General features: G+C 46.3%; 1 protein-coding gene across 4 annotated transcripts in view; it reads right to left on the bottom strand.

The window, feature by feature from the left end:
* Window positions 1–15564: 15564 nt before the first annotated feature.
* GPR19 (G protein-coupled receptor 19) overlaps window positions 15565–27062 on the bottom strand; it is a 13596-nt gene continuing 2098 nt past the window's right edge. Inside the window, exons 2-3 of one of the 4 annotated variants that reach the window (XM_013172856.3) lie at window positions 19950–20014; window positions 15565–17056 (exon numbers count right to left, since the gene is read on the bottom strand). In XM_013172856.3, the coding sequence (XP_013028310.3) occupies window positions 15881–17056; window positions 19950–20014 (1241 nt within the window). In that variant the 3' untranslated portion in view covers window positions 15565–15880. Of the gene's footprint in view, window positions 17148–19949; window positions 20015–27062 lie in introns of those variants that run through there. The other 3 variants (XM_013172854.3, XM_013172853.3, XM_013172855.3) reach the window with 3 other exon arrangements.

Genomic DNA, 27062 nt, shown 5'->3' with positions numbered 1-27062 from the left:
AAGCACTTGGGGGTGGAAGTTTTGCTTCCATAACTACTCCTGCTTTTCTGTGTGTCTGTCTGTAACCAAAAACTGGCTTAAATCAACTCTACTAACTGCTACTTTGAGCAATTCTTGTTTATGCTGTCTGTATATTGTGGATAATGCTGACATTCTTAACTATGCTGCAGCTGATTGGTATTCTGTTGATGAAATAAGATTTTATTTTGTGAAGAAAAGACTACAAGTGGATTGTAAAATACGTGTTTTCATGAGACAGGATGTTTGTGAATCGAAACTGCTTTGTATAAAAGTTAACTTACCCATACCGTCTTTCTCATGGCAACGCTGAAAATATATTTTGATCGAGTTATAGAGTGCTGGTGACAGCAATGCTGCATATTCCTGTGGCAGAGCATACCAGCAGTGTCTTCTGACTTCCACATCTCCTTATGTGGCATGCTCCAAATGCCTGCTGATGTAAGAACAATTCTTTCCTACTCCCTATCAAACAGATCCTGCCGGGTTGCTAGGTCGGTGTTTTCTGTTTTGAATTTCTGGGCTCTTTCTTTCCTCTACCCTAGAGCAGTACTTTGAAATCTCCCACTTTCCGTATGCATTCCTTCCTTCCCTTCAGAAAGAGGCTTCTGTGAATCTTCTTTCTTCCCCAAGTGGCCTGGCAGCTATTTTCAAAAGCCATCAAGGCTTCCTTTTCCAGAGGACTACATAAAAACATGAGTTATTCTGCTGTTTCTCTCTGCCTCTGCAAACATGCTGTACCACATCTGCGACTTCACATGGAATACTCCTGCATTTTAAGCTCTCCCTAAAATCAGAGTAAATACCCTTTCTGCATTGCAAGCTCTTAATAATATCAGCCTTTGTAGCTCGGGACCCACTTCATGTTTCTCTGCATAGCCTAGTTGAAGCAGTGCTGATAGCTGCTCACTCCAGAGCGGTTTTTTGGCTTGTTCAAATGCTCTTGTCTTTAGCAGTATGATCAGGAAGAAGGCAGCAGTGTTAGCAGAGAGTGGCAGCAGGCAGTAATTGACGACATTGATTGTAGATGTTGGGCTTGTGTTGAAATGGTTCTGACTCTCTCAAACTTGGAAGCTGTCTTTCATTTAGAACATCCTGAGATGTAACATTGTTCTGTTACTTGCATGTGTTTAAAATTTGAGGTTGCCCAGCGTTTTAACCAGTGACGGAGTTTGAAAATGAAAGGGTAAGTTCAGCTTGGCCCTGTGTAACTGAAACACGCTGTGAAGCTAAGGGGAAATTCATTTGTGAGAGAAAATTCTGTCCCAAAGACCTTTATCTATCTCATGAACAAACACCAGAAGTTTCATTAAAATAAATAGGATCACGGGGTTAGCTTTCCGTCTAAACCTAGACTCCTGCCTAGGATCTAAAATAAAGGGGGGGTGGGATATTGCCTAGATTTCTGATCAGATAATTACTCTTGTGAAAAGTATTTGTGCAAGCCTTCACTAGGGGATCACTTATTCTGCAGCAGTATCTTTGTGAGAACAGAGAGCATTATCATGTAAGCAGGTTGCATTTCTCATGACTTTATATGGTTTCCTCACACTTTGAAAGACAATTACTCTTCTAATTGCTAGTATGCCAATGCAACCAAAGTGGGTTGCTGGGAATATTTGAGAAACAACCAGTTAAACTGCTTGGGCTTTCTGTTCTTAGATAATCTTGTATTTTTGCAGTAACCACTTAATGTTGTCATTGTTTCAATCTAATACCACTAATGGAGGGGTATTGTTAATGAAGCTGATACTGTCTATGCATGTTGGCAGGCAAGGCTGACTGACAGCTGGAGAAAGATGATAAATGTTGTCTGTTTTAATCCCTGTATCACGGACTTCTGTCTTGTGGAATGAGCACAGTTGCAGTTCTGTGGATGTATTAATAAAGAAAAACATAGGCAGAATGATGAATGGCCTCTTGTGATTGCTTGTATTCACCCTGCACTTTTTTCTGATTCATGCTCATTGCATGCCATAAATCATATAAACTAAACAAATGTGCCTGTTATGAAAACAGGTTTGCCTTGGTCTATCAGAGATACTATCACCAGCTGTAACCTGAAATATCACCTGTTAATGTGGATTAAAGTGATTTTCTTTCAGTTCCTAGGAACCCTCATTCTCCTTGAGTGTTCTTTATTAGTGTGTAAGTCATTTCAGATGTCAGTGAGAATTTTATAAAACAGCAATTTCAAGTTAATTGGAAAGTAGGGAGAGAAATGCAAGGGTTGTCAAGGATGCTTCTAAGCATCTTTTCTTTCATGTGTGCTGGCTTTCTATCATGCTTGATTTGGAGCTCTACATGGCGGTGGTAAGGGTGGAGCAGAGGATCAATATCAATGCACTCATTTCTTTTCTGTCAGGGGATCTGACAGGTAGCCTTCCAAGATGGATTGGGAACTTCTGTGGTCACAACTTTATTACAGAAAGGAGGAGAGAAAACTCAGCAATGTTTCTTCTGCAGAGGTCAAGCTACAGGAAAAAATCAAGTGCAGGGCTTCTGCCTGATAGTAATTATTTGTCCAGAGGGTAGCTGACATTTCAAGGCTGGACTCCTGCAAGCTCGCCTTCTGCCCTCTGTGGTGGTTTTACCGTGCTAGGCAGCTGAACACCACAACCGCTCTCTCACTCCCCCTCCTCAGATGAGGAGGGGAAGAAGTAAAGGAAAGAACAACTCACGGGTTGAGATAAGGATAACGTAATTAAAGGAAAAAAGAAATAATTATTAAGGAAAGATTATTATTAATTAAACAATTTAAAGGGGAAAAAAAGGGGGGGGGGGGGAAGGGAGGGGGAAAGGGAAAAACGAAACAAGTAAAGGCTATGTGGAAGTGCAGAGGAAAGAAATTACTCTCTACTTCCCGCAAATGAGCGATGCTTGACCATGTCCTTGAAGCAGGGCCTCAACGCACGTAGCTGGTGTTCAGGAAGAGGACAGACATTTTCACAACGAGAGCCCACCCCTCCCCTCTTCTTCCTTTTTCCACCTTTTATTGCTGAGTGTGACATCATATGGTATGGAATATCCCTTTGGTTGGTTTAGGTCAGCTGCCCTGGTGATGTTTCTTTCTCACTTTTTTTTGCACACCCCCTAGGAGGGTTAGAGAGAGTCCTGATGCTGTGCCAGCACTGCTCAGCAGCAGCCACAACACTGGTGTGATACCACTGCTGTTCTAGCTACAAGTGCAGAGCACAGCACTGTATGGGCTGCTGCAGGGAAAGTTAACATCCCAGCCAGACCCAGTACACCCTCCAACAGAACTTGAGCTGCTTTTCATTAAATGTTTAATCTAGGGTTTCAAACTCTGTCAGCCTGGACACCAGTTTTTCATTCAAAGTTTGCTTCTAGAGAAGTCTTTTAACAACCTTCTTCATAGGTTAAAATATTGTTACCTGTGTTTCTATAATATTGCCAGAGCCACCGCAGGACTGTTTTTACAAACTCATTTTCCTTTGGCTTGGATTGAACTGGATGGATTTAGAGTTAGTTTTTGTTTCTCATCTGAAAGGCAGAAACTTCTTAAATTCTTCCAACTTGTTTGCTTGTGACCATATCCTTAAATGATACAAAGCTCGTAGATCACTAGGATCTCTTTATTTTCCTCCAATGTTTGGATGAAGCATGAATATATAACACTTGTTTGTTTTGTCTTTTTATCTTAGCTTTAATAGTACCGGTATATTCTGTCATGCTTGTACTGATTTCAGACACTGAGGTTACAGAAATGTTTGCCTGGTAAAATCTCACGGGAAGGGAATTTGACTCTCACTCTAAAGCAAGTTGTTCTGTGAGTCTGATTTCCGTTGGGTTTGTGATCTTTGTCTTATTCCTCCTTCACCCTGTAGCTACAGCTGCCCACCCTGGACTCCCTGAGCCCTGCTGGTGGGTAGGAAACAAACTGGTCAGCAAGGGCACACACGGGCTGGCTGGTGCGCTGCTTGCAGAGTACAAACAGGGTGATCGAGTTCTTTTTTGCTTTTCCCTGCAGGTGGAACAGCACTTCTTTACCAAGCTGCCAAGTGTTAGTTCACAAAACTGAATTAGCTTTATCAAGTAGGGGCTAGAATTGGCAAATGGACTTATAAGCTGCTGGTGTAGTCTGACTGCAAACACAACTGCGTAAAGCCTGTTTCCCCAGCAAACCAGGTTAGTGATAAACAGGTCCCCAAATGAGCTTCAAAGTGCCCGAAACTCAGAGATTCTTGGTCCCATTTCTGCATTTTGGATCAAATTTTACCAGAGTCCATCTGAAAGAGAAGACTTCTCAGAGTAACTGAAGAGGCCGGAGATTGCTCTGTAAATTTGAAAACAACAGCTCACTTACGTTGGGATTTCAAAATTTACAGCTATGGTATGCTGGTGGATGAAACGCTTTCCTTCAAGGAGTTTTATATATTTATGGCATAAATAAATAGATTATTTTTCTCAACAAGCCCTTCTGAGATACTAAAGTACTTGAACTGAAAAAGTTGTCTCTGATTGTATTATTCGTTAAAATCGAATATTTGAATCGTGAAAGTCTAGTCTCTGATGGGATTTATGGAGACACTGGTTTAGGTTCAAGAGCAATTTGTGGACAGCCAACTTTGTCACATCAACCTTCCTTGAAGTGTCTTGAAATGTCTCTTGATATGTCTGTTTTGTGGCCTGTATTGAGGTGGTGGCTGCCTCTGTCGGTGCGCTAAGATTATGCATGCTTTAACTTTAGAAAGTCAACGTTTTCTGCCATAGACTGGTGCAGGCAGTGCAACTCCTGGTAAGAGGGCCAAAGGCTGCTCCCACAACATCCTTAAGGAAAATAAATTAAAGCCCTAAGACTTCATTAAAAGAAACATGCCCTGGCTTAAAAAAAGAACCAAACCAATAATTTGGCAAGAGCTGTTTCATAGTCTGTAGAAATTCTCACAGCAGGTCCGCTCCCGGCAGTGCTTTGAGATAATAAGAAACTTGCTGCTACTCCTGCTGCATTTACAGGTAACTTGTTCATAATCTGAAATCTTGCTAACTCTGGGTATCACTTAATTGCTATGATTCCTGTATTTGCATCAACACGGAGAGGGACTTTGCAGAGTATGTGTCACAGTGGAGACAGTGAATCTGCAGGGCTGAACTGAAACCTGTGAGAAGTGCTGTAGTGCCTGTGGAAATGATATATACACCCATCCATCTGTGGCCTCTGCTGCCTAATACTGTCTAATTCTACATGTTCAAAAAAAAAAAAAAAGTCCCTGATCACCTATCTTTTCCCCAAACCATGGAGACAAAAGCATCTCTCTCTCTCTCTCTTACTCACAGCTGTATGTTCAGATAAAAAAAAAAAAAAAAGTAGTGTCTGGCCAGAGGAGAAATTAAATTATTTGGTGATGTAATCTTTTATTTATTTATTTCCTCCTGCAAATATAGGGCCAAATGAAGAGCTGGTCTAAAATGGTTGAGATGCTGATCACAAAGGAATTAGTGCTGTCTGGGCCATTTTTGAATTGTATCCAGAGACTGGTTTCATGAGAAAACTGAAAGAAGACTTTATGTGCGTTAAGAGTGGTGTAGAATAAGACCATGTTTCAGTTCAGGCTGCTCACCAGAAGGTGACATTTATGTAACAATCTTTCAGTAGGTGTGTTATGTTTTACTAGAAGCCAGTTCAAATAAAGCTCATGTAATTTAAAATGGCCTATTCCACAACATTTGCAAGGTTGAAAAGAGCCAACTAATAAAGACATATTAACTTACTGAATCACTTAAGGGGCTAATAACCTTTCCTTTAAGTATATAGGTCTGGATTTAATATACTTTAAATCTACTTTTTGTTCTTTTAAGCAGGAAGGATCTGATGTTCAGAAAGGTTGAGCACTCCGAATTTCAGCTGAAATTGATGGCATGCATTCAACACCTTGGAAAACCAACTCCTAAATCAATGTCAATTAACTGTGGTGTGAAGCTGGTTGAGGTGAGGAGACTAGAAAACTCAGGGGATTCTTAACCAGACATATGGAAACTTTTACCTCTGATTATGGGTGACAGCCACCTTGGTATCACCTCTGGGAGTCTGGCTGAAAATGTTTTAAGTGGTGTGTGCCTCTGCTTCTCACCAACTCCCACCCCCCAGCTGGAAATTTGTAATGGAGAGCCATAATTTGACAGCTTGTAATAGTAATTTGTAAGTGCAAGCCATTTAATACCAAAAGTAAACAGTAATGGTGGAATTTCGACTTGATGAGTGTCTACTTAATGGAAAAAAAATGCTTAGTGGTTGGTACTGGGTCATGTTCCTGCACAGAAAACGCTTAAGAATAAGGGGTGGATGGGCTGGAGATCCATAAGTCCTCTCTCCCAGAACTGCTTCTTTGAAGATGGGTTTGGTATGTTTGTGAAACAGGGAGGCTTTTTTTGCTCAGTGCCAAATCTGGTGCAATAAATTCTGCTGGCTTCAGCCTATATCAGCCTGCTCCTTTCCTTCTGACTACACACATGCCGTCAGGCGTGTACAGGTCCCCCCATGGGCACAGTGGTGAGCACACTGACCAAACCCGTGAACCTAACCAGCCTTTCTGTGGCTCCAGAGCTGTATGAAGCTCCAGGGGCAGTTGCTGGCTGTTGCACCATTAACTGCATTTCTTATAGCTGCCTTTGTCTGTGTACCATTGTTTGGTTTAATCCTAATGCTGCCTTACTCATCTATAATTTTATTGTGTTAGACGTATTGCCAAAATGATCTGTTGAAATTAAATAATTGTGAGAGAGGGTAGAGAGATTTGTCTATATTGCTAGAGAGAGAGAGAGAGAGAGAGAGATTGATCCAGCGAATCCCACAGCATTTTCCACTTCTTGCTTGAATAATGCACGATCTCCCTCCTGAGTCTCTGGCACCCCTGGAGCATTGGCAGACCAAGTGGTACACAGCGGTTGGTGCTATCAAACCTGTCCATCACCTGTCTTAGAAAGGTATTTCAAAAATAAACGTAATAAATATTAAATAAAAGGAGTGGAAAAGATCTCTCCTTGCACTGATACAAGGTCAACACTTGCCAATCTTCACCCGTTTCACTGCAAGTTTCTGTTATCAGCTGCAAGCATGGAGTAACTGCCATTTCACCCATCAAGTTGCCAAGTATTTTCCATCTTCAGGCCTGCTGTAGCATGGCGCCGTCTTTAGCTCCTAAAGCAGTGGCACCAAGCTACCGGCAGCAGGGGGTCACCTGCCCAAGGAAGGCTGGAACTGCCCTGGGGCATGGAAGCAGCCTTGTGCTGGGAATGGTGTTCCTGAACAGAGCTGAGGGGATGAGGGCCAGAGGGGTCTGCAGGACTGGTGAGAAAGGAAGAATTACACGTGGGCATGGGCACCTGATTTACAGGAACATCACTGCTCCATCAGCTTGTTCATTGCTGTGAACTTTTTTTTTTTTTTTTGGACTCAAGAATCTGTCATCTAGCTGCCAACTTAAGCGATATTTTTTTGCTTGATTGCTCTGCATAGCTTTTTTAACCCTACCTAAGGCTGCGTCATATGGAAGTTGAAATCAGAAAGGTTTATCTTCACTGAAAAGAATTTATCAGTATAACTGCATAAAGAGACAGCTCTGCTGGCAAATTCCTCCAAGCTTAGATGCAGCTTATGCTAAACTGAATGTATTTTTGCCAGTGTAGCTTTGGCTAAAAGAAGTTACACAGGCAGAGTCTTGCTTCCACTGATACAGCTGGGTCTGGGCTTCTGCTGATACGGAAACGTAGTTTAAGGAAGCAAATCTGCACACTTGGTCACTGTGGCAGTGCTGGTTAGGACTGTGATCTCAGGGCAGAACTGCCCACTGTTTCAAAATGCTGGTATTGTATCTGTAACTGTTGTGTAATGGCGCTACTGGACTTTTCCTTGCCAGCTTGTGTAGTTTTACAGCTTCTAGGAGGTGGGGAAGTGCATTTAAGTTCAGAAGAAGGAAAGTCACACAAAAGTCTGTGGTTTCAACCCACTGGTGTGAAAAGCATTCTTCTCTTTTCATGTTCAAAATGATGTGTGGCAGGCAGTCGGTCTGAAGCAAGGCCTTTGCAACTTAAAGGTGGACTGCCTCTCTTCCTTCCTTTCTTTTGAGCAATGGAGCAAATCTGAAGGCAGCAGCCCCTGTGTATGGTAGTGATGGTCTGAGGCCTGCTCCATGTTTACGGGCTGGAAGCTGCCTGTGCAGAGGCAATGTCCACTGGAATGCCTTTTGGTCCAGCTGTACAAGGACTCACCACCTACAGCCTCTCTGGACACACCTCAACAGGACAGAGTGGCTATTATGGCCATGACACCAAGATAATGGGGCTGCCTCCCTCCTCCCCCAGTCACCCCAAAGACATGTCCTGGGTCCCTCTGAACTCAGATCCAGCAGGAGGTGGGTGACCGCAGCCCCGTGCTCATCTGGGACCTCAATAGCAGAGTCACAGATTCACAGATTTTTCTAGGTTGGAAGAGACCTCAAGATCATCGAGTCCAACCTCCGACCTAACACTAAGTACTCCACTAAACCATATCCCCAAGCTCTACATCTAAACGTCTTTTAAAGACCTCCAGGGATGGTGACTCCACCACCTCCCTGGGCAGCCCGTTCCAATGCTTAATAACCCTTTCGGTAAAGAAGTACTTCCTAACATCCAACCTAAAACTCCCCTGTCGCAACTTTAGCCCATTCCCCCTCGTCCTGTCACCAGGCACGTGGGAGAATAGACCAACCCCCACCTCTCTACAGCCTCCTTTCAGGTAACTGTAGAGAGCGATGAGGTCGCCCCTGAGCCTCCTCTTCTCCAGGCTGAACAAGCCCAGCTCCCTCAGCCGCTCCTCGTAAGACTTGTTTTCCAGACCCCTCACCAGCTTGGTCGCCCTTCTCTGGACTCGCTCGAGCACGTCCATGTCCTTCCTGTAGCGAGGGGCCCAAAACTGAACACAGTACTCGAGGTGCGGCCTCACCAGAGCCGAGTACAGGGGCACAATCACTTCCCTCGACCTGCTGGCCACACTGCTTCTTATACAGGCCAGGATGCCGTTGGCCTTCTTGGCCACCTGGGCACACTGCTGGCTCATATTCAGCCGACTATCCACCAATACTCCCAGGTCCTTCTCGGCCAGGCAGCTTTCCAGCCACTCATCTCCCAGCCTGTAGCTCTGCTTGGGGTTGTTGCAGCCCAGGTGCAGGACCCGGCACTTGGCCTTGTTGAACTTCATGCAGTTGACCTCAGCCCATCGCTCCAGCCTATGCAGATCCTCCTGCAGAGCCTTCCTGCCCTCGAGCAGATCGACACACGCACTTAGCTTGGTGTCATCTGCAAACTTACTGAGGGTGCACTGGACGCCCTCATCCAGATCATCAATAAAGATATTAAAGAGGACCGGCCCCAGTACCGAGCCCTGGGGGACTCCACTAGTGACCGGCCTCCAGCCAGATTTGACTCCATTCACCACAACTCTCTGGGCCCGGCCATCCAGCCAGTTTCTAACCCAGCGAAGCGTACGCCAGTCCAAGCCCCGAGCAGCCAGTTTCTTGAGGAGAATGTTGTGGGGAACGGTGTCAAAAGCCTTACTGAGGTCAAGGTAGACCACGTCCACAGCCTTTCCCTCATCCACCAAGCGCGTCACTTGGTCATAGAAGGAGATCAGGTTCGTCAAGCAGGACCTGCCTTTCATAAACCCATGCTGACTGGGCCTGATCGCCTGCTTGCCCTGCAAGTGCCGCGTGATGACCCTCAAGATAATCTGCTCCATGAGCTTCCCCGGCACTGAGGTCAAACTGACAGGCCTATAGTTCCCCGGGTCTGCCCTGCGGCCCTTCTTATAGATAGGCGTCACATTGGCTAGCCGCCAGTCAACCGGGACCTCCCCCGATAGCCAGGACTGCCGATAAATGATGGAAAGCGGCTCGGCCAGCTCCTCCGCCAGTTCTCTCAGTACCCTCGGGTGGATCCCATCCGGCCCCATCGACTTGCGCACATCCAAGCTCCGTAGCAGGTCGCCAACCATTTCCTCATGGATAGCGAAGGCCACATCCAGCTCCCCATCCCCTTCCACCAGCTCAGGGCACTGGGTGTCCGGAGAACAACCGGTATTGCCGCTAAAGACTGAGGCAAAGGCGGCATTAAGCACCTCAGCCTTTTCCTCATCCTTAGTAACTAGGTTTCCCCTCGCATCCAGTAAAGGATGGAGATTCTCCCTAGTCCTCCGTTTCGCGTTGATGTATTTGTAAAAGGATTTTTTGTTGTCTTTAACGGCAGTAGCCAGGTTGAGCTCCAGATGAGCTTTGGCCTTTCTAATTTTCTCCCTGCACAGCCTCGCTACATCCTTGTAGTCCTCCTCAGTGGCCCGCCCTTTTTTCCAAAGATTATAAACCCTCTTTTTTCTGCTAAGCTCCAGCCGCAACTCTCTGTTGAGCCAGGCCGGTCTTCTTCCACGCCGGCTCATCTTTGGGCACGTGGGGACGGACCGCTCCTGTGCCATCACGATTTCCTTCTTGAGGAGCGCCCAGCCTTCCTGGACTCCTCTGCCCTTCAGAACCGCCTCCCAAGGGACTCGGCCAACCAGCGTCCTGAGCAGCTCAAAGTCAGCCCTCCGGAAGTCCAAGACAGCAGTTTTACTGGTCCCCTTCCTGGCCTCGCCAAGAATAGAGAACTCTACCATTTCGTGGTCACTCTGCCCCAGACAGCTTCCGACCACCACATCTCCCACCAGTCCTTCTCTGTTTGTGAAGAGAAGGTCTAGCGGGGCACCACCCCTGGTAGGTTCACTGACCAGCTGCGTCAGGAAGCTATCTCCCACGCTCTCCAGAAACCTCCTAGACTGCTTTCTCTGTGCCGTGTTGTGTTTCCAGGATATGTCCGGGAAGTTGAAGTCCCCCACGAGGACAAGCGCCGACGATTTTGCAACTTCTGTCAGTTGCCTATAAAACTCCTCATCCGTCTCCTCATCCTGGTTCGGCGGTCTATAACAGACCCCCACCAGGATGCTAGCCTTGCCGGCCTTCCCGCGGATCCTAACCCACAGGGATTCAACCTTATCATTCCCAGCCTGGAGTTCTACAACATCGAAAGATTCTCTAATGTAGAGAGCCACGCCACCTCCCCTTCTGTGCTGCCTGTCCCTCCTGAAGAGCCGATAGCCAGGCATTGCAGCACTCCAGTCATGGGAGCGGTCCCACCACGTCTCCGTGATGGCAACCAAGTCGTAGCCTGCCTGCTGCACAATGGCTTCCAGCTCCTCCTGTTTGTTACCCATGCTGCGTGCATTAGTGTAGATGCACTTCAGCTGGGCCATCGCCTTCTTCCCCGGCCTAGCCATTGTTTCCCCCGGCACAGCTCCGACAAGCCTTGTTTGAGCCCCGTCCCCCTTCTTACCTAGTTTAAAGCTCTCTCTATGAGCCCCGCCAGCTCCTGGCCTAGGATCCGTTTTCCCCTTGGAGATAGAGACCCATCTGGGGCCATCAGGCCGGGTGCCGAGTAAAGCTCCCCATGGTGAAAAAACCCAAAATTTCTATGCTGGCACCAGCCTCTGAGCCACCTATTAACCACATGAGCTTTCCATGTCCTCTCCGTGCCTCTCCCTTCCCCCGTAGGGATGGACGAGAACACCACCTGCACTCCCGCTCCCTCCACTAATCGTCCCAGCCCCCTATAGTCCTGTTTGATGGCCCTGAGGCTTCTCTTTTCAACATCATCGCTGCCAGCCTGGACTATCAAAAGCGGGTAATAGTCAGAGGGGCGAACCAGGTTTGGAAGCTTCCTGGTAACGTCTCTGACCCTGGCCCCAGGGAGGCAGCAGACTTCCCTATGTGTGGGGTCAGGCCGACAAATAGGGCCCTCCGTTCCCCTGAGGAGGGAGTCGCCCACAACAATCACCCTTCTTTCTTTCTTGGTGGAGGCAGTCCTGAGGCGTGGAGTCAACTTCCTCACCTCAGGCATCCTCCCGGGTAGGCTTCCTACCTCATCCTCACCCACCGGTCCCTCCAGCTCCAGGGCCTCAAACCTATTGCTCAAGGGCACCTGGGAAGGCGGCGCCGGAAGGGGAGGGCATCTCCTGCGAGGTCGAGCAGGGACCTGTCTCCATTCCTCCTCAACTCGCAGGTCCCCTCCCTCTGCCCGATGGCGACAGGGCAGGGGGTCCACCCCCCTTTGGGGCGTCTCACCCTGGTCCCTCTCCCTCCGGTCCTGCAGGGAGTCGCTCCACCAGTCTATCTCCCGCTCGCACTCCCTGATATCCCTCAGCCTCTGCACCTCCTCCTTGAGCTCTGCCACCATGCGGACCAGGTCGTCCACCTGCTCGCACCTCACGCAAGCAGTCTCTCTGCCCCCCGCCGATGGCAGCAAGAGGCTCAGACACTCCCCGCATCCGGAGACCTGAACTGCCGCATGTTTGGACGGGCAGTCGGTCTGGGTGTGCACTGACTTCCTAGAGAAAGCACCGTGCCTGGTGGAGACCATCGCAGCCCAGCTGACGGGAGAGTGCCGTTAGAGGAGTTGTCCCTATGGGCGGGTGTGAGCGCTCCGCCCTGCCTGCCCGCCCTGCCCGCGCCAACTGCCTCGCTAACTGCCGCGTCACTCCCACCGCGTCACTCCCTGTTTGCCGGCCCTGGTCGCCGCGCTCCTGGTCGCTCGCGCTCCCTAAGGGCCGCCTTTGAACGGCCGGGGGGAGGAGCTGACGCTGACGCTGCTGGCCCCGCCTACGCCTCGTCAGCCTCCCTCACGAGGGCTGCCGGTGCCTGGCGGCTCCCTCACGTAGGCTCGATGCCCGAAAAATAGCCCTGCCTGTCCCGATCCCGCGCTCCGCTGCAGCACGCGTCTGCCCCGGAGCCGGTCGCCTCGGCGAGTCATGCTGATTCTGTTTGGCCCGATGTCTTTAATGAAACTGGTACCCAACAGAGCAACCACTCGGCTGAACTCTCAAAACCCAACATTGAAATTAGCATTGTAAGATTGACTTGGCCTGCTTAGGCATCCTGGAGACCCTAGATCTGATTTTACCATGCCAGCGGTAATTAAGTGACAGAGACAAGCATGTGCTGATGTTTCAGGGACAAGCAGCTTGCCTGGAATATGAACCACACAGAGAATAATGGTCTTGTCTCATTTTAAAGGCTCTCTCCCCTCCCAGTTCATGGGGATTTTTGTTAATGACTTTGATGAGAAGTATCTCATCCTTATTTAATGGGGATTTCTGAATTTGTGAAATATATACAGGAAGTGTTCCTACAGACAGTAAGGGTTCTTATAACCACAGTTAGCGGGGTAGAGGAAGAAGGAAGTTTTCTAACATAAATGCAGGAATATTACTCAACAAAGGAGTTTCCCCACCCACTTTGAAAGCATCAGAGTCTCTTCAGACTTTTCAGTCACTTTGGGCTCAACCACGTGTGCTTCTGCTCCCTGCTGATGGGAAAGGGAGATACTCAAGTGTGGTTATATACCCTGTAGTACTTGCTGCTCTTGTACTAACTTTTGATACTACAGGACTTTCTGGCCTCAGACATGAGCAAGACCCAGCTGTGCCATAATTGCTCTGAAGGCAGAAGAAAAAGGTAATTCTTCTCTGAAGAGTTTGCGACTGAGGATGTATCTTTCAAATGTATATCAGGGGGCATGAGATTTTGAAATACAAGTATGTGGAGGGATATCTGACATCTGCATGCTGTACAGTGCCTCCAGAGCTGGCTGCTGCCAGCCTAAGATCAAAGTGTTCACAATGTTTTTAGGATGACTTGAGTTTGAAATGCCTTTTGGTAGTCTGGACTTCGGGATGCTTGGCCATGCCCTAGCTGTTCCATTAGGATGCTTCAAGAGCCTGGTCTGTGGGATGGGATGTGGGATGAAACTCCTCAGTATGGAAAAGAAATAAGATAAAGCATGACAAGTTTACAAAACAAGACTGACACAGAAAGTGGGCAGAGATCCCGTCTGCTGACATTGTCAGAGCTAGTCCTGAGGAAAAGTAGAAAATAGAAAAAAGAGTGCTTGAGATCCTTAACTGAAAAGAGGTCAAATCCTTGATTCTCAGGCAAAACTCTCCTGAAAGCAGCTCAGATTGGGCCTGAGAAACCATAGGATGGGTCTCCTCCTCCCATCTTTGGGACTCTGGCTAGGTCCATTCTGGACCAGCTCAGAATTTACTGAACAGCACCACTTCTGGGCAGCTACCCTGTGATGGGTGCTAACTCTTGGCAGAGACTGCTGGATGCTGGGTGGAAGTCTCGGGAGACTTCTGTAGCTTCCTTGCTTTCCGTCCTCTGTCCTCAAGCACCCATGGTGCCTATGCTCAGCAATGGGATACTGGGCTGAGAGGACCTCTGGTTTGAAGCCAAGAGGGCTCTCCTGTCGATGTTATAAGACAAAAGGGAAGCTTCCCTGGGTGAGGGAAAGTGAGTGCCCTGATCTAGCAAAGAGATGGGAATTCACCAGATGGCTGCTTGTGCTGACCTCATTTTGGGGATAACTAGTTATCTGTGTTTTCTGAGGGCGTGCTACTATACTTCTGGGCAGTACTACAGGAATTAGGAAAATAAATAAATATTCCACACACAGACTCTGTCCAGTTCTTATTAATGAGTTGGATAATGGCATGATGTAAAGGTTGCCTGTTTCAGGCTGTTTTTTAAAAAAACATCTCTCATCCCTCTCCTGTGGATTTAATGATCTAGTCCTGTAGATCTTGGCAGGTAACTAAGAGTGTTGTTACCTAATCCTAAAGAGAGGAGTAGATCTGTATCCCAGATGGAGCAAACCAAATTCACCTCCAGAGTAAACACTTCAAGTTAATGGAGCAAAGTTATGCATGTCCACAAGGTATACATGTCTACCAATTTATTCAGCTTAGGCTGGGCAAGCTGTGCTATCAGCCAAGCACTTCCCAGGCTGGCTTCAGGATTTTGTTTTTTATATTTTGGTGCCAGATTAAAATCAGTTGCTGAGTGATGGGGGTGTAGCTTTGGAGTTTCCCACAGCACTTGGCTTTCACCTGGTGATTTTTGGTGGTGAGAATGGAACAGGCAATACCTCCTATACTGCTGTGGCTGCTGCCTTTGGGCTTTGGGACCTCCAAGCAGGAGAGGGACTGCAGAGCTCCTTTTCCTGCTCTTGTTTGGGAAACCACTATTTGCTATGGGTGCCACAGCTGTGCCACAAAGAAGGGGATCAGGACCTGAGAAACAATGGATTTGACAACTCCCTAGGTGCCTGGTATAACCTTGGCCCCTGGTAACCAGCAGGTCTTCTCCCAGGTGGTGCCCAACCGTGGCTTTTGGGTAGACACATCAGGCTGGGTGTAGATGCAGCTAGAGAGTAGTCAGTGAGGGCAAGACAAAAAGGGCAGAACTTTTCTCAGGCAGTTCATACCACAGGACCTCTCTGGAAGCACAACACTGAATGTGCAAAAGCACCCAGCGCTGGCCCTACAAAGGCAGTGGGAATGTTATGACTGTTTTCAATAGTTTTAACATTATGCCAGCATTGTCCGCATACAGAAATCCTTTTCACAAGGTCTGAACAAGGAAAACCCCAGTGCAACGGTATTCATAAGGATATAACAAAAGAAAATATAGATGGCTTTGTGTGGATTTATACATTTATACATGGTGGCTAATAAACAGTGATTATATATGTAAGAGTTTTTTTTTTTTTTTTTGTAAAAAAGCAAATATGCTCATGATTCAGGGAGAGTACTTCCAAAAGCAGAATGTAGCTGAAATTAAGTAGACTGGATACATCAAAAATCAATGCATTTAATAAAATATCTTTTTTTTTTCCTCCCTAAAAGTCATGTTAAAAATATGTAAATTTACATTGGTTCAAAAAGGAGATAAAGCTCTTTGTTCTTGTGGTACATAATCACCTTTCAAAGCAATTAAGCCCATTAGACAAATGTATTTGGAGGATTTGAATGAATAGGCCAGGCAAGCTTTTTTTCTTTTGCTTCTCTGTCAAATGAATCATAGATTGAGTCTTTGGTTACAGTTTTGGCTGGTGCTGGGATTTCTGAGATCCCAACATAATTTTTTTTTGCAATCCTTGAACTGGTAGTGATGGTATATGCATTACTTCTGTAGCATTTCATGGAGGACATGCAAAAAGTTTCTTTCATCCCTCTTCTGAAGTTCGCATTATACACTGAGTACAGGGTTGGCTTAGAAGCTGAAGAACTGAAAGAGATCAATGTGATAGCCATGAAAACCAAGGAACACTTTCTGTAGTCTGTTTCCTGTGGGTGCCACAGCTGTACCACATAAAAAGGGAGCCATGACAGGAGAAACACTAAATTTAACATTAAAAACATCTTGATGGTTTTCACTTTTGTCCTTGGGACAATATTCATTGTCCTCCTGACAGTCCTGCCATCAGTGCCTATTCTCCAAATGTACTTGATAACCTTTTGATAGAATAGGATAATGAGGATGGATGGGATCAAAAACACCACCAAGAGATGGATGATACTGTAGATGGCTCCTTCCCAAGAATTTGGGAGAAAGAAGTTGCAATGGTCATCCCCATTGGAGCCATAGAAAAAGAAAGCTGGTGATGCAAATGCAGCATCAAAGATCCAAGATGCTAGAATCATTTTCTTGGCTTTCTCTCTTGACACTTTGAAGCTCAGGGGGTAGACAATAGTGTAGAATCGATCCACACATATGGAGAGGAGCACGTATATCTGGACTCCAGGGGTGAGATATTGTAAATACCTCACGAGCTTGCACATCACATTCCCCAGCATCCACCTGCCTGAAGTAAACTGAAGTAGCACAAATGGTGCATTTCCAACACTGATGAGAAGGTCTGCACAAGCCATGGAGACAACAAAATAGTTGGTGGTTGATTGTGTCCTCCTGCTCCTATGGATCACTAAGCAAACAAGGGAATTTCCGAAGATGGAAAGCAACCACAATACTCCAAAAACCATACTGGCTGCTATGATTTCCCCTGGCCTCAGTTCATACTGCAAGACGGTATGGTTCCTGCTTGACCTGGGTTCCTTGGGTGACTCTGTCATCTCGTGGCTAGCAGGAGGAATGAAGGTCTCGGGGTAGCTGTTGTTCTGCAGCAGGAGCAAGAAAGTAGGGAAAACAAAGGGAGTGTTGTTATCCATACTGTGGTCAAACATCATAGTCATGTCCTTTGCTCAGGCTCTACATAAACAGAAAAGACAACAAGTTTTATTTAATAAATGTGTGTGAAATCAATGAAAGATAATTTTAGGTAATATACACTGATTTCAGAGAAATGGTCAGAAATATAAGATTTTCTGGTACAGCAGATGCCATTATGTGTCATACAGACTTTTATTAATGGTCCAGCTACAGTAGGATGAGCATTTCTGTCCTCTGAAAGATAAAGTCCATCTTGCAGATACAGACTGAGGTGCAGTTTCACCAAAGCTGGTGAAATTCACAACCTCAGTGAATGCAATATGCTCTATTGATTCCAGAAATGAGCTGTACTACCTGGTTGTGGAAGTTATAAAAACAAACAAGTAAGCAAACAACCAAAAATCAAAAACAAAACCAGACATTGTTCACTTGACTTTACATATATCTTTAAAGTAGTCGGACAAAGGAGGTGTTTCTTATACTGAGAGGTAGAAAGGAGAGTAATATTTTCACAATAATTACATCTTCATTGATCATGATGCTAACAGCCAAATCCTGCTCTCATCGATTTTTTTTAGCAGCATTGGGGTTAACATCCCTGTATTTAGATTGAAGTACATACACTGTCACTACATGACTATGACTGTAAAAGTGGCAAAGTATGATAAAAAATACTGGAATCATAGAATATCCTGTGTTGGAAGGGACCCACTAGGATCGCTGAGTCCAACTCCTGGGTCTCCAAAGGACCACCCAAAAAACAGACCCTATGTCTGACAGTGTTGTCCAAACGCTTCTTGAGCTCCAGCAGGCTTGGTGCTGTGACCGCGGCCCTGGGAAGCCCGTCCCAGTGCCTGACCACCCTCTGGGTGCAGAACCTTTCCCTAACACCCAGCCTGACCCTCCCTGTCCCAGCTCCATGCCGTTCCCTCCCGTCCTTCGCTATCCATGAGGAAATGGTTGGCGACCTGCTACGGAGCTTGGATGTGCGCAAGTCGATGGGGCCTGATGGGATCCACCCGAGGGTACTGCGAGAACTGGCGGAGGAGCTGGCCGAGCCGCTTTCCATCATTTATCGGCAGTCCTGGCTATCGGGGGAGGTCCCGGTTGACTGGCGGCTAGCCAATGTGACGCCCATCTATAAGAAGGGCCGGAGGGCAGACCCGGGGAACTATAGGCCTGTCAGTTTGACCTCAGTGCCGGGGAAGCTCATGGAGCAGATTATCTTGAGGGTCATCACGCGGCACTTGCAGGGCAAGCAGGCGATCAGGCCCAGTCAGCATGGGTTTATGAAAGGCAGGTCCTGCTTGACGAACCTGATCTCCTTCTATGACCAAGTGACGCGCTTGGTGGATGAGGGAAAGGCTGTGGACGTGGTCTACCTTGACCTAAGTAAGGCTTTTGACACCGTTCCCCACAACATTCTCCTCAAGAAACTGGCTGCTCGTGGCTTGGACTGGCGTACGCTTTGCTGGGTTAGAAACTGGCTGGATGGCCGGGCCCAGAGAGTTGTGGTGAATGGAGTCAAATCTGGTTGGAGGCCGGTCACTAGTGGAGTCCCCCAGGGCTCGGTACTGGGGCCGGTCCTCTTTAATATCTTTATCGATGATCTGGATGAGGGCGTCCAGTGCACCCTCAGTAAGTTTGCAGATGACACCAAGCTAAGTGCGTGTGTCGATCTGCTCGAGGGCAGGAAGGCTCTGCAGGAGGATCTGGATAGGCTGGAGCGATGGGCTGAGGTCAACTGCATGAAGTTCAACAAGGCCAAGTGCCGGGTCCTGCACCTGGGCTGCAACAACCCCAAGCAGAGCTACAGGCTGGGAGATGAGTGGCTGGAAAGCTGCCTGGCCGAGAAGGACCTGGGAGTATTGGTGGATAGTCGGCTGAATATGAGCCAGCAGTGTGCTCAGGTGGCCAAGAAGGCCAACGGCATCCTGGCCTGTATAAGAAGCAGTGTGGCCAGCAGGTCGAGGGAAGTGATTGTGCCCCTGTACTCGGCTCTGGTGAGGCCGCACCTCGAGTACTGTGTTCAGTTTTGGGCCCCTCGCTACAGGAAGGACATGGACGTGCTCGAGCGAGTCCAGAGAAGGGCGACCAAGCTGGTGAGGGGTCTGGAGAACAAGTCTTACGAGGAGCAGCTGAGGGAGCTGGGCTTGTTCAGCCTGGAGAAGAGGAGGCTCAGGGGCGACCTCATCGCTCTCTACAGTTACCTGAAAGGAGGCTGTAGAGAGGTGGGGGTTGGTCTATTCTCCCACGTGCCTGGTGACAGGACGAGGGGGAATGGGCTAAAGTTGCGACAGGGGAGTTTTAGGTTGGATGTTAGGAAGTACTTCTTTACCGAAAGGGTTATTAAGCATTGGAACAGGCTGCCCAGGGAGGTGGTGGAGTCACCATCCCTGGAGGTCTTTAAAAGACGTTTAGATGTAGAGCTTAGGGATATGGTTTAGTGGAGTACTTAGTGTTAGGTCGGAGGTTGGACTCGATGATCTTGAGGTCTCTTCCAACCTAGAGAAATCTGTGAATCTGTGAATCTGTCCTGTCGCTGTCCCCAGAGAGCAGAGCTCAGCGCCTGCCTCTCCGCTCCCCTTGTGAGGGAGCTGCAGGCCGCCATGAGGCCTCCCCTCAGCCTGCTCTGCTCTGGGCTGAACACACCAAGGGACTGCAGCTGCTCCTCACATGTCTTGACCTCTAGACCCTTCACCATCTTTGTAGCACTAAGTATTAAGTATACTAAGTATTTCCCATCTTGTGTGCTGTTCATACTCTACCCAAAGGTAATTTGTTCTTCACTAGCTGAGATGCTTTTGAGCCCACTCAGTCTGAATGGAGTTTTGTTCTTACTGTTTTCTTGAATAGGAGAAGCTGAATCTTCCTGGTTCTGGACACAATTTTGGAAGATGAGAGATCTGGATTTAAAGGCAAAGGAAAGATCAGCACAGTGAAAAGACTTGTACCAAGCTGGTTAGGGCCCCCTCATGGTGAATCTTCCTCATCTCTTCCATGGTGAGGAAAATGCTGCTTTCTGGAATAGATCCAGAGAGAAATATTTCTATTTCCACAGGCCTGCTATGGGAGAAGAAGGAAGGATCCCTTCCTTCCCTTACTCTCCAGAAGGGTCACTGAGGATGGAGGGGTGGGCATGGTGGAGGTCAGGAGGTGCATCATGTGGATCTGCCTTGGGGGACACAGCTTGAGTGACAGGAAAGGGAAGGTGTGTGGAGAGCTTTGCTTGCGGCTGCTTATGCTTGGGGGTGGATGGAGAGAGCTGAGTGAAATAGTCTGAGGATGACTGTGCTGTGCCTTGAGTGGGTGCTATCGGGGTACTGGGGTGTTAAATAAGACAAGGGCTGAGTGAGGGACAGCCCAAAGGCCCACAGCTGGTGTCCTTGCTGTGTAAATGGGGCCCACTGCCAGCACCAGGATCAGGAGCTAAGATAGCATTTCAGCTGTGCTATGCACACCATACTATTTTCATCAACAGCTGGACACTGTATACCTTAAAGAGTCTATTCTGAACTGTGTATACTGTCCCTGCATGTCATTGCCTTGCTAGTTACCTGTGCCCTTGATATCAGCATTTCCCTCTGTCACCCTGAGAAAAAGGTTTCTGAATTTAGGTGTCCCTTGTTGAAATGACCTGCTGGCTTGCAATGGTGAGAAGAATACCAAATGACTTGAATATCCCTTCTTTTTACCCTCTTCCTTTTTAAATGTAGGTGGTTCAGTTTGTGATAACCTCCCTTCTCCTTTTCCCTTCAATGCCAGATCCTTGCAGTCTTCATTTTTATAACCTTTACAGAAATAGCCTTGCCTGGCAATTTATTTTTTTCATAGCCTTCATGGCTATGAGGCAGGTTAGTGAAATTCAACAAGTCTGTGAGCATGAGGGCAAAAAAAAAAAAAAAAAAGAGAGAGAGATTAGATCTATGTTTAAAGGTATTATTCTTCTCTGAGTTGCCAAACTGCTCACTATTAGATTTATATTAGTTGAACTTGGGAGCCCCCAGTGCTTACCCCTCCAAAGCAGCACAACATGGATTCTGATCGCTAACTACAAAATCATCATGAATGCTAAGAAGATCAGTAATCCACCTACCTTCTAGACAATGTTTTTCACTTGAACGGATGCTAGAATGACCTCTTGATTTCTGAGGAAGTGCCGTAATGCAGCTGCTGGGCAGTGTGTGTAGTGGTTTTTTTTTGTGTGTGTGTTTTGCTGATGTTTTTTGCTCTGCCTATATCTAGCTTTGCACCAACTGCTTTCTCCTTGTCTGCCTACTCAGAATGGAGCCTGGAGGTACAAAGGCACTGGATGAATTTGGGATCTTGCTCCTTGCATTGTTCTGTATCATCTTCAAGAACACAATACAAATATACAGTCAGATGTGGAAGAGGAAAAGATGTACTAACTGTTTAATGTGGTTAGAGAAGATGTTTTCCCCCAGCTTTTTAGACCCTGTGTTCATTAGCTGAGCTTAATATAACATTGTGTGCTTCACTTGAACAGACTAGATGTACAATCAGCTCCATGCTGCAGGCACAAATTCAGCATGCTTGAAAATGCACGATGCATTCGAGAGTAGCACAGCACATCTGCATAGATGTAGCCACTCTGCACAGAGGCAGCCAGTCTATGACAGGACCCCGTGGTGTCTCTCTTCCAAATCTTTGCCCCTGCAGCAGCGACCTCGCACCGTGCCCAGCTGCTGACTTTGAACCAGAAAATGGGTCAATGTGTGAGTCACCAGCACTGCTACCAAAGCAGTTTGCCTCATTTAGCGGCTTTCATCTGCAGGCAATATCTGGGAACTGAAAACAGTTCATGCTCAGCTGAACACTTAGCTGAAGCACTCTGAGGCTAGTAACAGCCGGTTTTGTTTCAGTATTAAACATGGAACCTTGCACAAGTCCCTCCTCTCAAAATAGCACTTGCGGACATCAGGAATGAGACCCAGAAGTGGGTGCTGTGGTGGTCGGGTTGTCAGCCACCTGGAAGGGAAGGTGTGCATTTAAGCCTCCACATGATGCCCTGCCCCTTCTCGTGCTGCCACACCTGGTCTTTCTTTCCCCCTCATCCTTAGCTGCCTTCCCTTATTATTTCCTTAGTAGCTTTGCCTGGCAGAAGAGTCCTGGTTTCTGAAGCAGTCCCTGCTTCCCTTTCTGCCCTTTCCATCAGGTGGATCTGCTCCCCTGGATATATCCTGCCTTTGTCATCTGCCTGTGGGGGATTCGGGCTGCTTTCTTTGGCAGAGTGGCAGGATGCACTGACAGCACAACCTGCTAAATTACATGTTAGAATTATATGTAATAGAATAATACATGTGGAGCCTATTAACCAGATAGAAAAAAACATTATGGGCTAATTTTCTTCCTTGATTTCCCTTGCCATGCAAAAGTATCTGCTGGCTAAAAATAGCCAGCTTCTTGCTGCACAAATTACACTCAGTAGAATAATAACCAGATGAAATTTCTTGATCAATATTGAAGAGTAGTGGAAGTCTCTATATAGTTATAGAATTGTAGCACTCAATTAGTACTTTTTTTTTTTTTTTCTGTTGCATTTTGCATAAAAGTCAGCCCAACATTTGCTTATTGGGGAATGCAAGTTATATGCAAACATGCAATTCAGCCGCCCTAGCAGGGAACGTACGTAACATCCTCAGAGGCGTGTGTGGAGAGCTACCTGGTAGGTGACTGCAGAGAAAGGAGAATGTCAAGAAATGTATCCACCTATCTTGTGTCTGAGCTTTGCTAACAGGGAGAGTAAAACCAGAATGGGAGAAGCCTTGCTGTGTGCCACCGCTCACCAGAGACTGTATGCTTGTGCTGGAACCTTTTCTTTTTTTCTTTCTTTCTCTCTCTCTCTCTCAAAGCAAAGGTTGTCTGATTAGCCAGTATGATCTGAGATTCCTGCATTATTATTTTTTCCTTCTAATGGACCAGAAGCTGACTTACTTTTATACTAAAGGTTATTTATTCTGTCTGTGGGTTTAATCCTGTTTTTCCTAGGTGGTACTGAGACCAGAATCATGTCCTGATTTGACACTAAGAACCTTTCTGTCTATGACCCTACACATTTTTTATTTTTATTTCTATTTCTGTGGGAAAGTCTGTTTTCTGTAGCGGAGATTTAAACTTCTGCGTTATGGATAATGCACCTAATGGCAATGTGAATGTGAAAAGTCCAGAGTATGCATCGCTCTGTGTTGGTCTAGCATACAAATAGAGGTTCTTTATCTTGTTAGATGGTGATTCTCCAGTTTTCATGCCCCTACTTGTTGCATTGCTAAGTGAAATATGATTTAAGTGTCAATGAGCTGTCCAGCTTGCAAATATCAGATCTGTAAAAAATGGTGACGAGCTCTTTAGTCTCCCCTGGCCTTTCAGGTCAATAAGCAGTTTTTGGACAGATAAAAAGTAAAAATTACGTGTAGTAAATATGTAAGGCCCAATTGCATTTTTATTTTTAAAAATGTTTTTGTTTGATTCTCCATTTAAACCAAAATAATACTGATCTGAATGAAATGATACTTTCTAGTAATTGTGAGTCTGCACTGATGCAGCAGTGCCAAAATTCTCACTTATTCTTTTGAATATTATAGAGTGAGAAAACTCTTAAAACTGATGTGAAGACTCCCTGTATTTCTGTTTAAAACCCAGAATTTTATGCATTTACATGGAAAAAAAACAGTATATATGAAATGATTCATAATCATCAAACAATAATTTCCTGGTGCCACAGTTCCCATTTTATGGGCCTGACTTTGTGATTTGAAGGCCCAAATACACGATCTTTACAAATATCTCTTTGGGTTTATAGTAAAGGAAACATATACTTGCTAACTCTCCAAAACAGATCTGTTACTCAGAGAAGTATGACATAAAGCTACAAGAGCTTCAAGAATGACATAAAACCACTGCCGTATCTACTCTGCTGTTGTACAAAGCCTACATGGCGTAGTTACTATGTGTTTACATGTTTACTGTCTTGTCTAGAAGTATAGTTTGCATTGCAATTTGGAGCAGTAAAAATTAATTAGATTCACAAAGGAATGCAATAAATGGCTTTTTTAGTGTTTAATCAAAAGAACAAATACTTTTTGCCAACTACTGTGTTTTAGGATCAAAAAGGTAGCTAGAGAAAGACCATTCAACATCACTTACCCTAGCACTAACAGAGTGGCTTTTTTATCCAACGTATTTTACTTCTCTGCATCCTCTCCTCACTGCAAAATGCTGGTCACGCTGTGGCCCAGCGAATTATTTCAAAAGCATTATGTTGGTCTTTTACTCCCTAGACTTCCCTCTTTGAAGAATCTCTTGGGAATAGCTGCTAGACTGGAAGAGGAATGCTTCATCTAAAGGAGTTTAATCAACATGAGAAGCGAGAGCAAATTGAATCAGGATGGGGTGCTTTTGTCTGGGTGCAAGATGCTAGAAGGTGACATTCATCTTTGCCTTAATTCAGATCAACTACCTTATGTGCACAGGCTCTCAGGGCAATAATACTTTTATAGAAGAGCACAGAGCCTTTTAACCTGTAACTGTTTCTTGCTATACAGGGATCACTGCATACATATTGAGGCCATTTAATACTTGCACTTCCAGGGTAGGAATGTGGCTACACGTGCTTTTGAAAGCACGCAGATTCCCTGCCAGCTCTTGTCTCTGGTCTAGTACTCATAAAAGTGCTCAGCTCTTTGCCCTGCTCCTGTTACAAAGCCTTTCCTATTCCCACCTGCACTTCTGAGACAAACCCAGACATCTCTTGAGGTTGAGCAAAACCTGGACGTTTCTTGAGGTTGTGTTTTCTTCCTCACTGTCTGCATTCCAGTAGAGAACACCTGCCCCTCCTCTATCAGGAGAATAAGACATTTTGAATAGAATAAATCTCATGAGATTCATACCCATATTTCATACATTGCTGCCTGCAACCCTAGCTCTACCTTGCTGGTGGGGATTCCTGTTATGCAGCATAGTTAGCTAAAGACAGCGTGACTGGAGGTGTGCATAGGCTGATTCAGGTACAAAGCTTCCAGTGCCAGTATGGCCACAGCGTGATGTATGGTAAAAGCTTCTGGACAGAACTGACAACATAGGTTGACGTACATTATTGCATCTTATATCAGCATCCAGGAGACTAGCCTGCACTGCAGGGTGAGGTCATGGGAGCGGGACATATGGACAGAATCAAATAAAGGAAGATGTTCTTAAGTTCTAGCACATGTAAAGAATATGTGTTGTATTCAGTGACTGCATGAGCATGAATCTCAACAAGGTTTTTCTGCTGTGTGCTTGAGGGAAGTAAGAGACTAACCAGGCTTAGCACTTGGTGAGCCAGGCTGTAACTCATCAGGCCAAGAACAGGGCCCATATATTGCTTCTAGTTCTGTCACTTCACATCTGGATTAAATCTTCTGCCTGCAGAGCTTCAGCGCAAGGCCTGAGTCTTGGCCCAAAGCAAATCCATGGGGCATGATTCAATGATCATTCAGGGTTGAAAGACACCTGTAAGCCACAAGATACTGCACATTGGCTGACTCTTCTTAAGGGACAGCGCCATCACTTGTGATGGCAAGACGTGCTTATTGTGATGTTAAAGGTTCTGGGAGAAAAGCCTTCTTGCTACAGTTAAGTTGATGAATTTTTGTCATGTATTTACAGAGGGTTAAGATTGACACTCAGGCAATGGCTGTAGCTCTGTTAACTTGAGGCAAGTTGCTAGGCCACAATAATTTATTCATGCACCTAAGCCCTAAGAGTACATTTGCTCTGTGTTGGCAGAGGCAAGGAGCCTTTACAGTGACCGAAGGTTCCATTTATACCCCAAATCATGCTCTGGTTCAGGGACAGAAAGCAGAAAAATATGAGACAGATTTGTGCTCACTGCTACCTGGATGCACACCCTCACCGCATCAGCATCTGCAGAGTCGGGAAATGGCTGTAAAACTCTTCAGCAAGGCCATCACTTCAGATTAGCACTGATCTAAAAATAATGGCAGAACCAAGATCTTTGCACAGTGTGACTGTGGGGGCATGAAAAGTGGGATCAAGGAGAAGAGGAACTGACCTTGTGTCCAACCTTACTGTCAAAATAGGTTCCACCTACTGGAGTAGGGCAAGGAGAGTGTGAAAAGCTTGAAATATACTTCTGTAGGCTGCTTGCCTGCCTTAGTGGGGACTGCGTCTGTCCTCGGACACTGCTAGGTTGGACTCTTTCCTGATTCATTGGTAAAAAAAATATATGTGCTCTCTCCCACACGCTTACATTCATTTTTGGCAATGCTGGGCCCTGCCCACAATGCAGCATGCACTTCTGCTTGATGTGAGGAACGCGGCGCTTACCGGGCTGTTTTGTCACGGTGGGTGTTGACAGATGAGCTGTGGTGGATCTCACGCTTGGCTGATTTCTCTGCCCATCTTCTGAAAATTCTCACCCTCTCCCTGCCAAGTGTCCTCTCCCCCACAGGGAAAATGTGCCAGCAGCTTTGGTGAGAACAACAGCAGCTTAGCTCAACCTCTTGCTGCCAGTTTTCCTAGGAGAAGCTGAAGGTTTGTTTTTGTTTGCTTGTTAGTTTGTTTGTTTTTCTATATGAAAAGTTCATGTGGAGATGAATTCTTGATATTAAAGCTTGTGAAAGCTGCTTTCTCAGTGCTCAGGCAGTTCATATGGTAACAGTATTTTTGCACTGGTAAAAACATTGATGCCAGGATGAGAGGCTGCCTGTCATATGGCTCCGTACCTTTTTCAGGAGCACAGACCTAGTGCTCATGACACAGGCCACCTGTGCCAGACACAGTGCCAGGGAGTGGGGTGGCACCAGTGGCTAATAGTAATGCCAGAGATAAAGTTGCCAGAGATCTGGAGATGCTTCCAGGAGGACTTGTCTGATAGGGACAGGAGAAACAGAAGACCTGAATGAGCAGTAGGAGAATGCTCCCATGGGTCTCTGT

Source organism: Anser cygnoides, chromosome 1 (genome assembly GCF_040182565.1).
Source record: "Anser cygnoides isolate HZ-2024a breed goose chromosome 1, Taihu_goose_T2T_genome, whole genome shotgun sequence".
Classification (NCBI taxonomy): domain Eukaryota; kingdom Metazoa; phylum Chordata; class Aves; order Anseriformes; family Anatidae; genus Anser; species Anser cygnoides.
This window is presented reverse-complemented; position numbering and strand designations above follow the sequence as displayed.